The following is a 10,605-nucleotide window of genomic DNA, read 5'->3' on the forward strand; positions in this document are numbered from 1 at the left end:
CGCCAGGCTAAGACCGACTCTCGCAAATGCTTTCAGAGACAAAAATTTCGGGTCCGAAAGATGTGGACAGGCGTGGGCTATAAGAGAAGAGGTGCTTCCCAGTCGATCCTCCTTTCCTCCTCCTTTTTCTCTCCCTCTCTCTCCCCTCTCCCCCTCTCCCCCCCTCCCCTCTCCCCTGTGATCCTACGTGTTATCAACGTTGCCGTCTCATCAGGCCCCAAACACCGGGGCTCCGAGCTTACCTGTATAAGGGACAAGCAAGGTATCGATTGATGCTATCGCTGAGCAGTTCCGAGAGTGGCGATGTCCGGGATGAACCCCTCCCTGGAAATATCTGCATATTACTTCTTTTTTTCTTCCCTCTCTCTCTCTCTCTCTCTTTTCCTCTTGGCAATATTACCTCCGCCAGAGACTTTGGCATGCAAATGGAATTAATCGGCATTAAACCATTCTTACCCCGCTAGCTGTGCATTTTCTTGATTCTTTCCATGTATAGGAAAGGAACCTACCTGCTGCTATCCTCCTCTTCACTCTTCTGTGTCTCGTAAATAAAAAGCCCAGCCACCCAACAGACACCAAAGCTGGGAGAGAGGGAGAGCTACGTAATAAACTCTCAAACCTCACTCTCCTCACTTCCATCATCCCTCCCCTCATTTTTTTGCCTCCCTTCTTTCTCTCTCTCTCAAAACATACATACACACGCGCGCGCGCGCATATCACATCTCCTTTCTTTCTCACGTATATATTTATCCAAGACGTCCTCCCCTCCTCCCCCCCTCCCGCCCAAGGCATCTGGGTCGGTGAGCTCAATGTCCCAGAAGAAAATGAAGGCTGCTACTACGTCTACAGGTGTACAGACATCCAATGGCGCCACCGTGACGCATCGCAGTACCTCTTCCTCCAACGGTGACGACAGCACTACGCCCAACCCTACTCCTACACCGGCCAGACCTCCACGATCAAAATATCGTCATGTCGCCGCCGTCCACTCCATCACCAGGCCCTCATGCCTCAGTCATGATTCCAATGCCACGCCTAGCTTCCTGGGATTTCGCAACCTCATGGTTATCGTCCTTGGTCTGTCTCTCACCCTCGCACGCTCTCTCTTGTCTGATATCGACCCCGGCTGACTCCCGATGCGCTCACCCGTACAGTCGTGGGAAACTTGCGCCTCATGATTGAGAACATGCAAAAGGTTCGGATCTCCCACCCCTCCTCGTCAGTACGGACCGAACCGAAGCTAAGAGGTCCCTGTAGTACGGAGTCCTCATCTGCATCCGATGCCACGCCTACCGCAACCAAGACATCATCATGGGCCTCATGCTCTACTTCATCATCCCGTGCCACCTGTTCGCAGCCTACCTTATAGAGCTCTTGGCCGCTCAGCAGGCCCGGGGGTCGCGCAAACGCATCAAGGAGGGCCGGACGGGGCCCTCGGACGACGACCGCAAGCGCTTCCACACCGCCTGGACAGTGGTGGCCTGGGCGCACGGCATCAACATCACGTTGGCGCTGGCCCTCACGACGGTCATCGTCTACTTCCGCATCTTCCACCCGCTCATAGGCACGCTGACGGAGCTCCACGCCATCATCGTGTGGCTCAAGGCGGCCTCGTACGCCTTCACCAACCGCGACCTGCGGCACGCCTACCTGCACCCGGTCAAGGGCGAGGCCGTGCCCGACCTGTACGCCCGCTGCCCCTACCCGGCCAACATCACCATGGGCAACCTCGTCTACTTCTGGTGGGCCCCGACCCTCGTCTACCAGCCCGTCTACCCCCGCACCGACCGGATCCGCTGGCTCTTCGTCGCCAAGAGGCTGGGCGAGGTCTTCTGCCTCAGCGTCTTCATCTGGTTCGCCACCGCCCAGTACGCCACCCCGGTCCTGGTCAACTCCATCGACAAGATCGCCTCGCTCGACTTCCCCTCCATCCTCGAGCGCCTCCTGAAGCTGTCCACCATCTCCCTCGTCATCTGGCTCGCCGGCTTCTTCGCCCTCTTCCAGTCCTTCCTCAACGCCCTCGCCGAGGTCCTCCGCTTCGGCGACCGCGCCTTCTACGACGACTGGTGGAACTCGGAGAGCCTCGGCGCCTACTGGCGTCTGTGGAACAAGCCCGTCTACACTTACTTCAAGCGTCACGTCTACATGCCCATGGTCGGGAGGGGTTGGAGCCCCTCCACGGCTAGCTTCTCCGTCTTTCTCCTCTCTGCTTTTCTGCATGAGATTCTCGTCGGCGTGCCCACTCACAATATAATCGGTAAGTCCCCCCTTCCTTTCCTTCTCCTCTTCCTCTCTCTCCTCTTTCCCTACACACTCTTCATAGAAGAGAGATGAGGGTTCTGCCTTGCCAGAACTGGAATGTGAGAGATGAGGAATGAGAAGGTCTGGGGCGCAGAGACTGTCTGACAGCGGACAACACAGGCGTCGCCTTCCTGGGCATGCTTCTCCAGCTCCCACTCATTGCCATGACGGCTCCCCTCGAGAAGATGAAGAGCGGTACTGGCGGCAGGTTGGTTGGAAACATCATCTTCTGGGTGTCCTTTACGATATTTGGCCAGCCCTTTGCCGCGCTCATGTACTATTACGCATGGCAGGCCAAATACGGAAGTGTGAGCAGATCCACGGCCACATGATGCCCTGATCACGATTCTCACATTCACACACGCACACACACACACACACACACATATATATATATATGTATATATGTATATACATATATACATAATCATCTGACGACGTGTGGTTTATCCATTTTCTGCTTCAATCCGGCGCAATATATACTATACGAGATATACGGGGGACTTGTAATACGTAATAATATCGAGATTCATATACCTCGAAGCTCCTGTCTTGTCAAGTTTCAGAGTCATACACGCACAGCACGCACACATAAACACACACAAACTCTCCCGCCCCTAAGCACCATCCGCCCTCATACATCCGAGCCCACATAATCCCACCATGCTCCCACGTCAACCCACAAACGGAATCATGGTGCCCACCCTGTCCCGATAAGCGATATAGTCCCTGCCGAAGAACTCGACGAGCCTCCTCTCCTCGGTGCGGACCCTGTCGTTGAAGAAGAGCCAGAGTACGGCGGCATAGGCGGCGAAGCACACGGCGTTTCCCAGCATGAGCTGCGTGCCTAGCCCCCAGTAGAAGAACCCAAAGTACGAGGGGTGCCTCAGGTATCCGTACACGCCGTCCGTGACCAGGCGGTGCGAGTGCGACTTCCTCGTCTGGACCTGGTGGTTGAAGCTGGCGCCGGCCTGCAGCATGGCGGCGGACCGGACGGCCTGCCCGCCAACCACCATGACCAGTCCCAGCCCCACGAGGGTCGGGGATGCCCCGCCCCAGAACGTGGACCGGAAACCGGGGAAGGCGAGGTCGACGACGACGCACTCGGCCAGGGCGGATGCGTGGGCGACGGCGTAGGCCGGCCAGTTGGCCGTCAGGAGGAAGCTGTCTATGCTGGCCACCAGGGTGTTGCGGTGAGCCGTCGTCCAGAACTCGAGGAAGTGGAAGGTTGACAGCGCGGCCAGGAAGAAGGGTGCTCGCCACGGGCGGACCACGACTGCGTCGCCGTCATCGTCGGAAGAAGAAGGTGATGACGACGAGGCTGGAGACGGGGGGAGGAAGAAGAGCGCTGCGATGCAGAGTACCACGCTGGCCGAAAATACGGACCCGAGACAGAATGCTCGCAAGGCGATGCCCGAGAGTGACTTGGGCCCGTTGGCGAAATATGGCCGGAGGATCTTGAGCGTCTCCTCGCTTGGAGGAGGAGGGGCGGACAGTGAGGGGGTGGAGTCGAGGGAAGAGGTCGAAGCTGCGTCCTCTTCCATCTTTGCTTGTCTTTTATTCTTCTTCTTCTTCTTCTTCTTCTTCTTCTTCTTCTTCTTCTCCTTCCTCTCCTCTCCTTTCTTGAAAAATTTCCTCAAGTGTCCTTCCTTTCTGATGATGATGTGTTGTCCTTGCTTTGTACGTTTCTGTCTTGGGGGGTTGTTGGCTTTAGGGGTGGTGATGATGTTTGAGCACACAAGAACAGGGAAGAAGGAAACAGATGTTTCAACGGAACTGAGTCGACCTATGTATCATGCGGTTCAGAGAGAAGGAAGCAAAGTGTCCCGCGCCCCTCTTGGAAAGGAAAGGGGAAAGGAAAAGAAGAAGAGTAAGACAATAGTGTCGAGCTTTACGACGACATGATTGTTCCAAGAGCTAGGGGAGGAGGAGCTGGCACTGGGCCGTTAGGCGTTGTAGGTCCCTGTTTTTGATTTTCATTTTTATTTCCTCTGCTGACCACTTGGCGCTAATAGCCGACGCCATTTTGAGCTCTACAATGTACGTACGAGCACAATGGGCCAACAAGCTGAAAGGGACAAGCATTTTTGAGAAACAATTAAAAATACGAGATATCTCATCATGTGGCGGTGGTCTTTGTTTATTGGCTGGAAGAGTTATTCCAATTTTTAAATACTTGCTGCCTCTTGGACCTTTTGTTGTTTTTTCAAACTAGACAGGACCGTGCAGTTATGCCACTCATGCAACCAGGTCTGTTCCGTATCGGCACCTTCAACTCGGACTCAGGGAGAGCGGCAATGATAGAGAGGTACTGTTTCCAGCCTCCCGCTTCCCCAACCGGCATTGAATATCGCTCGCCCAAGCTGCTGGATTTTCGCTTTGTACATGCATATCTGCTGCCCCTGTGCAGGTGGCAGGCCAGATGGTATCGTCTTCTCTTTCTTTCCCTTTCGCACTCCTCAGAGACCCCCCTGCATGGAGAATGAGGATATGACGAGAATGGAAAGGGAGACAAGACTCCATATGAACGGTATCCACGTATTCATCTCGTAGTAGCCAGCAGTGTACACGGCGCCGATCCTGTCATCAGAGTCAGTAAAGGGGGGCACAACGAGAGATGTGGATTTTTTTTCTTCTTTTTTCTTTTTCTTTTCTTTTTTTTTTTGCAGGAAGAGAGAGGGAGAGGGAGAGAGGGAGAGAGAGAAGAGTTAGACAGAGAAGAGGGGGAAGGAAAAGAGGAAGGAGAAGAAATCATACACGACTCCAATGATGCTTCCAGCCAAGAGGGCCTCCAGCCCAGCTATCCCGATGTACACGACGGGCACAGCCCACAGGTACTTCCACGACGCCATCCTCCAACCGTGGGTGTACATGGTGATGAAGACGGCGGCCAGGTGGAAGACGGCGTAGACGATAAAGTGCCAGGCCAGCGTAAAGACCCAGATGTCACTGATGTAGTAGAGGCTGTACACGCGCTCCGGGGTCGTGTCGTGGATGTTGTCGACATTGAGCGAGGGGAATCGGGGCGTTCGGTAGCCCGACGGAGGGGCATTCGGGTTCGCCATCTACCTCTCTTTCCTCTTCTCGTCAGTAAGGAATCGGAAAAGAAGATGGATCGAGCAATGAGATTGAACACTTACCGCGTCCTCGCAGGAGAGGCGCTGGACCTTGCTGCGCTCTCTCTCTCCTGATGATGGTGGTGGGCAGTTGGAAGGGTTGCCTGTGTGGGTCCCGCCCAATTCGAAGTCAGTCAATACGTCACACACTTACCCGAGCCTCGGCACCGATTGTATATGCATGTACAGATTACTCGTACTCATGCCCAAATGCCATCTCCCATCATTCTCTCTCTCTCTCTCCATCTCATACAGACACGCACGCACGCACGCACGCACACGGAGAAAGGGAACGAGAGAAAGGAAAACTCCCAAGATGCCTGCCGACAGGCTCCTCAATACAGTGCTACAGTACTACCAAGACACGCACGACGCGACACGTACCGAGCAGATCATCGGCACGACGACCCACCTCCTCTCGCACCTGACCAACCCTCTGAACCTGGGTGTTCTCACGTCTCAGCTCCTGACGGCCCGGGCCATCTGGCTGCGGCACGACGGGCTCCGCACCGCCATCCGCATCGTCAGCATCTACAACACGGCCGCCACTCGCGTGCGCAGTGACGAGGCCGCCCGGATAGCGGGCGACACCGTGTCGACGCGGCCGGGGGACGTGGGAGCCAGCGGCGGGCTGCGGTGCGACGACTGGGTGCGAGCCGTGGTCCAGGGCGCCGACGACAGGTCACGGAGATGGCAGCACCTGCTCGTCCTGACGGGCGTGCTGATGGGCATGGAGGGCGAGGGAGGTTCCGGTGACAACGACGGCAACAGCAACAGTAGCAGGAGGCGATGGCTGTCGAGGTCCCTGAGGAGCACGCTGGAGAGGGCCGTCGTCACGGCCGCCAACCTCGCCCTCGAGCAGCACGCCGCCGACGGTCCCCTGGCGGGAGCGTCCATCGTCCTCTCGCTCAACTTCGCCTTCCCTCTCCTGTCCGAGCACCACCGGTCTCGGGTAGACTGCGACGCCCTGCTGCCGCTTGCGGTCGCGTGCCTCACCGGCCCGTCCGAGGGCTTCCGCGACGGCCAGTTCCTCGCGGCCGTGGGGTCCGACGTCTCCGTCGTGCGCCGCGACCCCGGCGCCGCGATGCTCGACTGGTCGGCCGCGTCGCCGTCGTTCCGCGCCCTCCAGAACATGGAGTCGCGGCCCCTGATGGCCAACCTGGGCCCGCTGTCCAAGCTGGTGGGCTTCGCGGCGCAGAACGCGTCCGATGCGCGCGCCGTCATCCGCGCCCACGCCTCGCTGCTCAACTTCACGCGGAACGTGGTGGGCGCGTGGCAGCGCACGCCCCTGAGCGACGTCGACCCGGCCCTCGAGGCCGCCCGGCTGACCCCGGACACGCGGCAGACGACGTGGCCCGCCCTGCTGCACACCCTCCGGAGGCTCCTCTTCGCCGTCGTGGCCGTGCTGCAGGCCGTCGTCACCCGCAGCCTCCTCGACGCCGACATGTGCGCCGACGCCGTGGCCGCCCGGACCGCCGCGGCCTCCCTGCACATCTTGCGCAACCTGCACTTCATCGCGTCGCGCGACGGCAACGCCTCCTTCGAGGCCTACGCCTTCGTCTACATGGCCTCGGTCGACACCATCTCACGCTTCCCCGCCGCCGCCGAGTCCCTCCTCCACCAGACCTGCCCCTCCGACACACCCTCCCTGCGCGCTCGCCACGTCCAGCAGACCCTCGACCTCTTCCACCTCAACCTGGCCGAGCACCTGCCCCTCACCCTGCCGACGGCCGCGTGCGACGAGCTGGCCATCAAGCCTGCCCTATCGTTCCTGTCCTCCTCCTCCTCCTCCCCCTCACAGGAATGCAACCCCCCGACCCCCTTCGCAACCGAACTATTCGAGTCCGCACACAGCACCGTCCTCTCGGTCCTCTCGTGCCCCCAGCACAGCCGCCTGACCATCCGCATGGCCCCCTTTTACATCGTCCGCCTCTTCCAGTCCTTCCCCGCGTCCATATCACCTCGTCAGTTCCGCCTCGCCTTCAAGACAGTCATGCAGATGGTCTCCCCCCCCTTCCCCATCGCCGCCATGGAACCCCACATGTCCGAGACCATCCTGGAGATGCTCATGGCCCAGATGGCACACGCCTCCACCGCCCCCCTACCTCCATCTCCATCACCATCTCCTTCCTCTTCCTCTTCCTCTTCCCCTGCCGTGAAGGAACCCGTCCTGTCGGAACAGTCCGCCCTGGCCCTCGCCCTGGTCGACTCCATCCCCTTCCTACCCCTCCCGCTGGTAGAAGAATGGCTCGCCGTCGCCGCCCACACCATCTACGACATCGCCGATGCCGGCCTGCGCGAGACCGTGCGCGCCCGCTTCTGCGACATGCTGGTCAGCGGCGAGCTCGATGTCGACAGGTCGGCCGTCGGTGTCGCCTGGTGGGGCACAAAGGGTGGTCGCGAACTGGTCGTCCACGGACGCGGTGCTGCCGGGGTGAGGCAGACCATGCCGCCTGTCATGAGTGGTGCTCTTGGGCCTCTCGACGAGGCCAAACTCTAGGTTTACACTACACCGCATACATCCTCTTCATCTCTATATAATCGTAAAGGCATGTGAATAATGACATTGTATAAAATAGTTGGCACCTTGCCTTGGACTGCGCTAGAATGCTTGAGTATGCGAATTACTGTAGCCTACATTGTCACTTTACCGTCTTTCACCCTCATGGTGACGGGGCATGTATGAGCAACTGCCTATGCTGTATTTCAGGACGAAACTATCTTTCCAGAAGGAGCAGAGAGGAGAAGAAGACGCTCTCATCATTCACTGTCCGTGCGCGTCTAGCGTAGCATCGTCGTCTGCCATGGCATCCCAGCACCCAGCCCACCACTTACCCAGCAGGACCAGGTAGCTTCGGCGGTTGTCAGGTCGCGCAAGGGGGCAGGCAGGCTCCTACACAATCTGCTTGTCTACCCTGACGAGTATGAAACCGTCCGTGGGCTGGCCGTGCATATTCAGCAGGCGGACGAAGCGATAGCCTTCTCCCAGACGGTCGAGCCGCACGCACGCCCACGCGGCCAGGTCGTCGCGGCCAATCTCGTCGTCGCGCACCGTGAAGCGCACAAATGTGAGATCCTCGATCAGGCCCGACGTCTGCTTAAACTCTAGCGTCTCTACGCCCAGGTCGACGTCACTGCCCTTGTGCGTGCGCGTCCGAATCTTGATGTCGTCCTCGCGCTCGTGGCCTTCGCAGTCGATACGCCCGCCGCGGTAGCTCTCGGTGCCGTCCACGTGCAGCTCGACTTTGATGTACGGGTTGAACCCCTTGGTTGACTTGTCGCCCGGCGGGAGCGGGATCGACTGGGCGGCGAGGAAGGTGATGCCAAGCTTGAGCGTCTTGCAGCTGACCTCGTCGGTGGTTGCCGCGGGGTGGTCTGGGAGATCGGGGTGGAAGCCTTTGCATGCCAATGTCAGTATGTATAGCTCCCGGCGGCGATCGGAATGCAGCGGCATGCCATACCCTTTGGCTTGAGGACGTATCCGCCAGTGCCGGAAAACATGCCCTCGTTGAGCATGATGCTCTCGTCAGTCTGCTGCCAGTTAAGAGCGACTATCTGAGTGCCCGCACCCCAGAAGGGAGCAGGGTTGAGGTTGGATGAGCCGATGCGCAGACCTGAAGGGTACGCCCTCATGAGGTACCGTTTGTTGTGCTCCCAGAGCTGCGCGGTATTCTTAGTGTGGTGTTCCGACCATTTCTTCTCGTTCAGGGAGTATATGTGCGTCGGCAACGAGTTTTCGGCTTGGTCAAACGACTTGAACGATACGCCCCTGCAGTAGAAGCCCATACGGCTGAGGTCCTGAATAATCTTTGAAGCCTTCTTCTTTTTCTTGGGCTTCCCCGAGCCGTCAAGGGGTTCCTGGGCAGCTTCTTCTTCATCTGAACTCACGGGCTCGTCCGGGGAGGATCCCGGCGGTGCGTACTTGACCTTGACCAGAATCTTTTTCTTGAGCTGCTCTAGCCTAGGAAGCTCTGCGGGCTCAGCCTCCGGTATAGGGATCAGGTAGTCGGCCCAGACCTCATTCATGATCTGAACCATGCAAGCCTGCTGTTGCGGGTTGCAGTGTACCTCGAGGCTGACAATGACAGGCAGGTCCGTAACCACGAATGCGCTCTGGGCAATGGCAACGCAGACCTCTCGGAAGGTGATCTCCTTGGTGAGAGTATATCCATGGAGGACACGCGGCTCGATCGCGGCCACCTCAGGCTGAGGTCCATCTTCCTCCACGGCAGTCTCTGCCGGAGCCTTCTTTGCAACGGTGGAGTCGGACGACGATTCCAAAGTCTTGGTCGTCTCCGCCTCGTCAAGCCTCTTGCCAATGCTCGTCTTGTCGAGCCGTGAGGCTAGGGAGCTGGGAAGCCTGCTCCTGATGCTGCCCAGCTTGCTCAGGCGACTCGTCTTCCTCTTTTGAAGCGATTGCGGTGCCGGAGGCTGCTGCTGCTCTTGGGGGGTACCGGACTTGGTCGTTGCAGCCCCCTCTTCCGAGGAGAGGCTACTGGTTTCCGAGTCACTGTCATCGCCATCCCAGACGTCGATCTCGACGCACCGACATCCCCTGAGAAGCACATTGGTGTAGCTGTCGGTAGTGCTGTCGCTCGACAGCTGGTTGCCCGAAAGATAGGTGTTGTGGCTGGAGCTGATGAAGTAGCTGGAGAGGGGCCACGAGAGGTCAGTTGGCTCAGGCTCCTTGGTAAAGGAGCCGTGTGGCGACGTCATGTAGTGCAGAAAGGTGTCGAAGTCGACCTCGTCATCGTCGAGGAGGCCTCCAGCAATAGGCGTCTGGGCGGTGTCGGCATCAGGCTTCTTGTCATAATGCTGAGTGTTGTGGAGAAAGGACTGGACCTCATCATTTCCCCATTTCCCATCGGCCCTGGAGTGTGACTGATAGATGCGTCGTAGGTGAGATATCATGTGGTCGCCGAGCGTCTCGACAACCTTGGTCGATTCGCCGGCGCCGCCTCCACCAGCCTGGTGGGTGAGGTTTGTGTCCGTCATTGCGGCCGCGCCAGCCTTCCGAAGGGAGAGGAAGAGTAGGACAGAATGGGTGATGACAATGCGAGGTTGACAGGACCGTAGTGTAGATTAAAACATAAACAGGGTGGTGTACGAGTCGAGTAGAGTAAGGGAGGGAGAAAGGAGAGTAAGGCGCCAAGAGGAGAAGTCGTCAGAGCTCCCCTGCTAAAAATTA

General features: G+C 58.2%; 5 protein-coding genes across 5 annotated transcripts; 2 read left to right on the top strand and 3 right to left on the bottom strand.

Annotated features, from left to right (window-relative positions):
* Window positions 1-851: 851 nt before the first annotated feature.
* On the top strand, window positions 852-2,896 carry GMORB2_2111 (diacylglycerol O-acyltransferase 1; the record flags this gene model as incomplete). The annotated part of the gene is made up of 5 exons (XM_035464091.1): window positions 852-1,077; window positions 1,155-1,195; window positions 1,258-2,257; window positions 2,422-2,509; window positions 2,884-2,896. Coding segments are annotated over 5 exons (1,368 nt in total), but the record flags the coding sequence as incomplete, so codon positions are not given.
* A 79-nt stretch (window positions 2,897-2,975) lies between these two features.
* Window positions 2,976-4,386, bottom strand: GMORB2_2112 (protein-S-isoprenylcysteine O-methyltransferase; the record flags this gene model as incomplete). Its single annotated transcript, XM_035464092.1, has 2 exons — window positions 2,976-4,087; window positions 4,350-4,386. The coding sequence occupies 2 exons, from the start codon at window positions 4,384-4,386 to the stop codon at window positions 2,976-2,978; spliced, it is 1,149 nt and encodes a 382-aa protein (XP_035319802.1).
* Window positions 4,387-4,760: 374 nt separating this feature from the next.
* Window positions 4,761-6,932, bottom strand: GMORB2_2113 (uncharacterized protein; the record flags this gene model as incomplete). Its single annotated transcript, XM_035464093.1, is given in 6 exon segments — window positions 4,761-4,847; window positions 5,118-5,366; window positions 5,442-5,479; window positions 5,802-6,048; window positions 6,118-6,408; window positions 6,414-6,932. Coding segments are annotated over 6 exon segments (1,431 nt in total).
* Window positions 5,495-7,917, top strand: GMORB2_2114 (Peroxisomal membrane protein Pex17; the record flags this gene model as incomplete). The annotated part of the gene is made up of 2 exons (XM_035464094.1): window positions 5,495-5,500; window positions 5,770-7,917. The coding sequence occupies 2 exons, from the start codon at window positions 5,495-5,497 to the stop codon at window positions 7,915-7,917; spliced, it is 2,154 nt and encodes a 717-aa protein (XP_035319804.1).
* A 393-nt stretch (window positions 7,918-8,310) lies between these two features.
* GMORB2_2115 (phospholipase C) lies at window positions 8,311-10,412 on the bottom strand (the record flags this gene model as incomplete). Its single annotated transcript, XM_035464095.1, has 2 exons — window positions 8,311-8,813; window positions 8,879-10,412. The coding sequence occupies 2 exons, from the start codon at window positions 10,410-10,412 to the stop codon at window positions 8,311-8,313; spliced, it is 2,037 nt and encodes a 678-aa protein (XP_035319805.1).
* Between the last annotated feature and the right edge of the window lie 193 nt (window positions 10,413-10,605).

The sequence above is a fragment of the Geosmithia morbida genome (genome assembly GCF_012550715.1).
Source record: "Geosmithia morbida isolate 1262 chromosome Unknown scaffold_12, whole genome shotgun sequence".
Lineage (NCBI taxonomy): Eukaryota > Fungi > Ascomycota > Sordariomycetes > Hypocreales > Bionectriaceae > Geosmithia > Geosmithia morbida.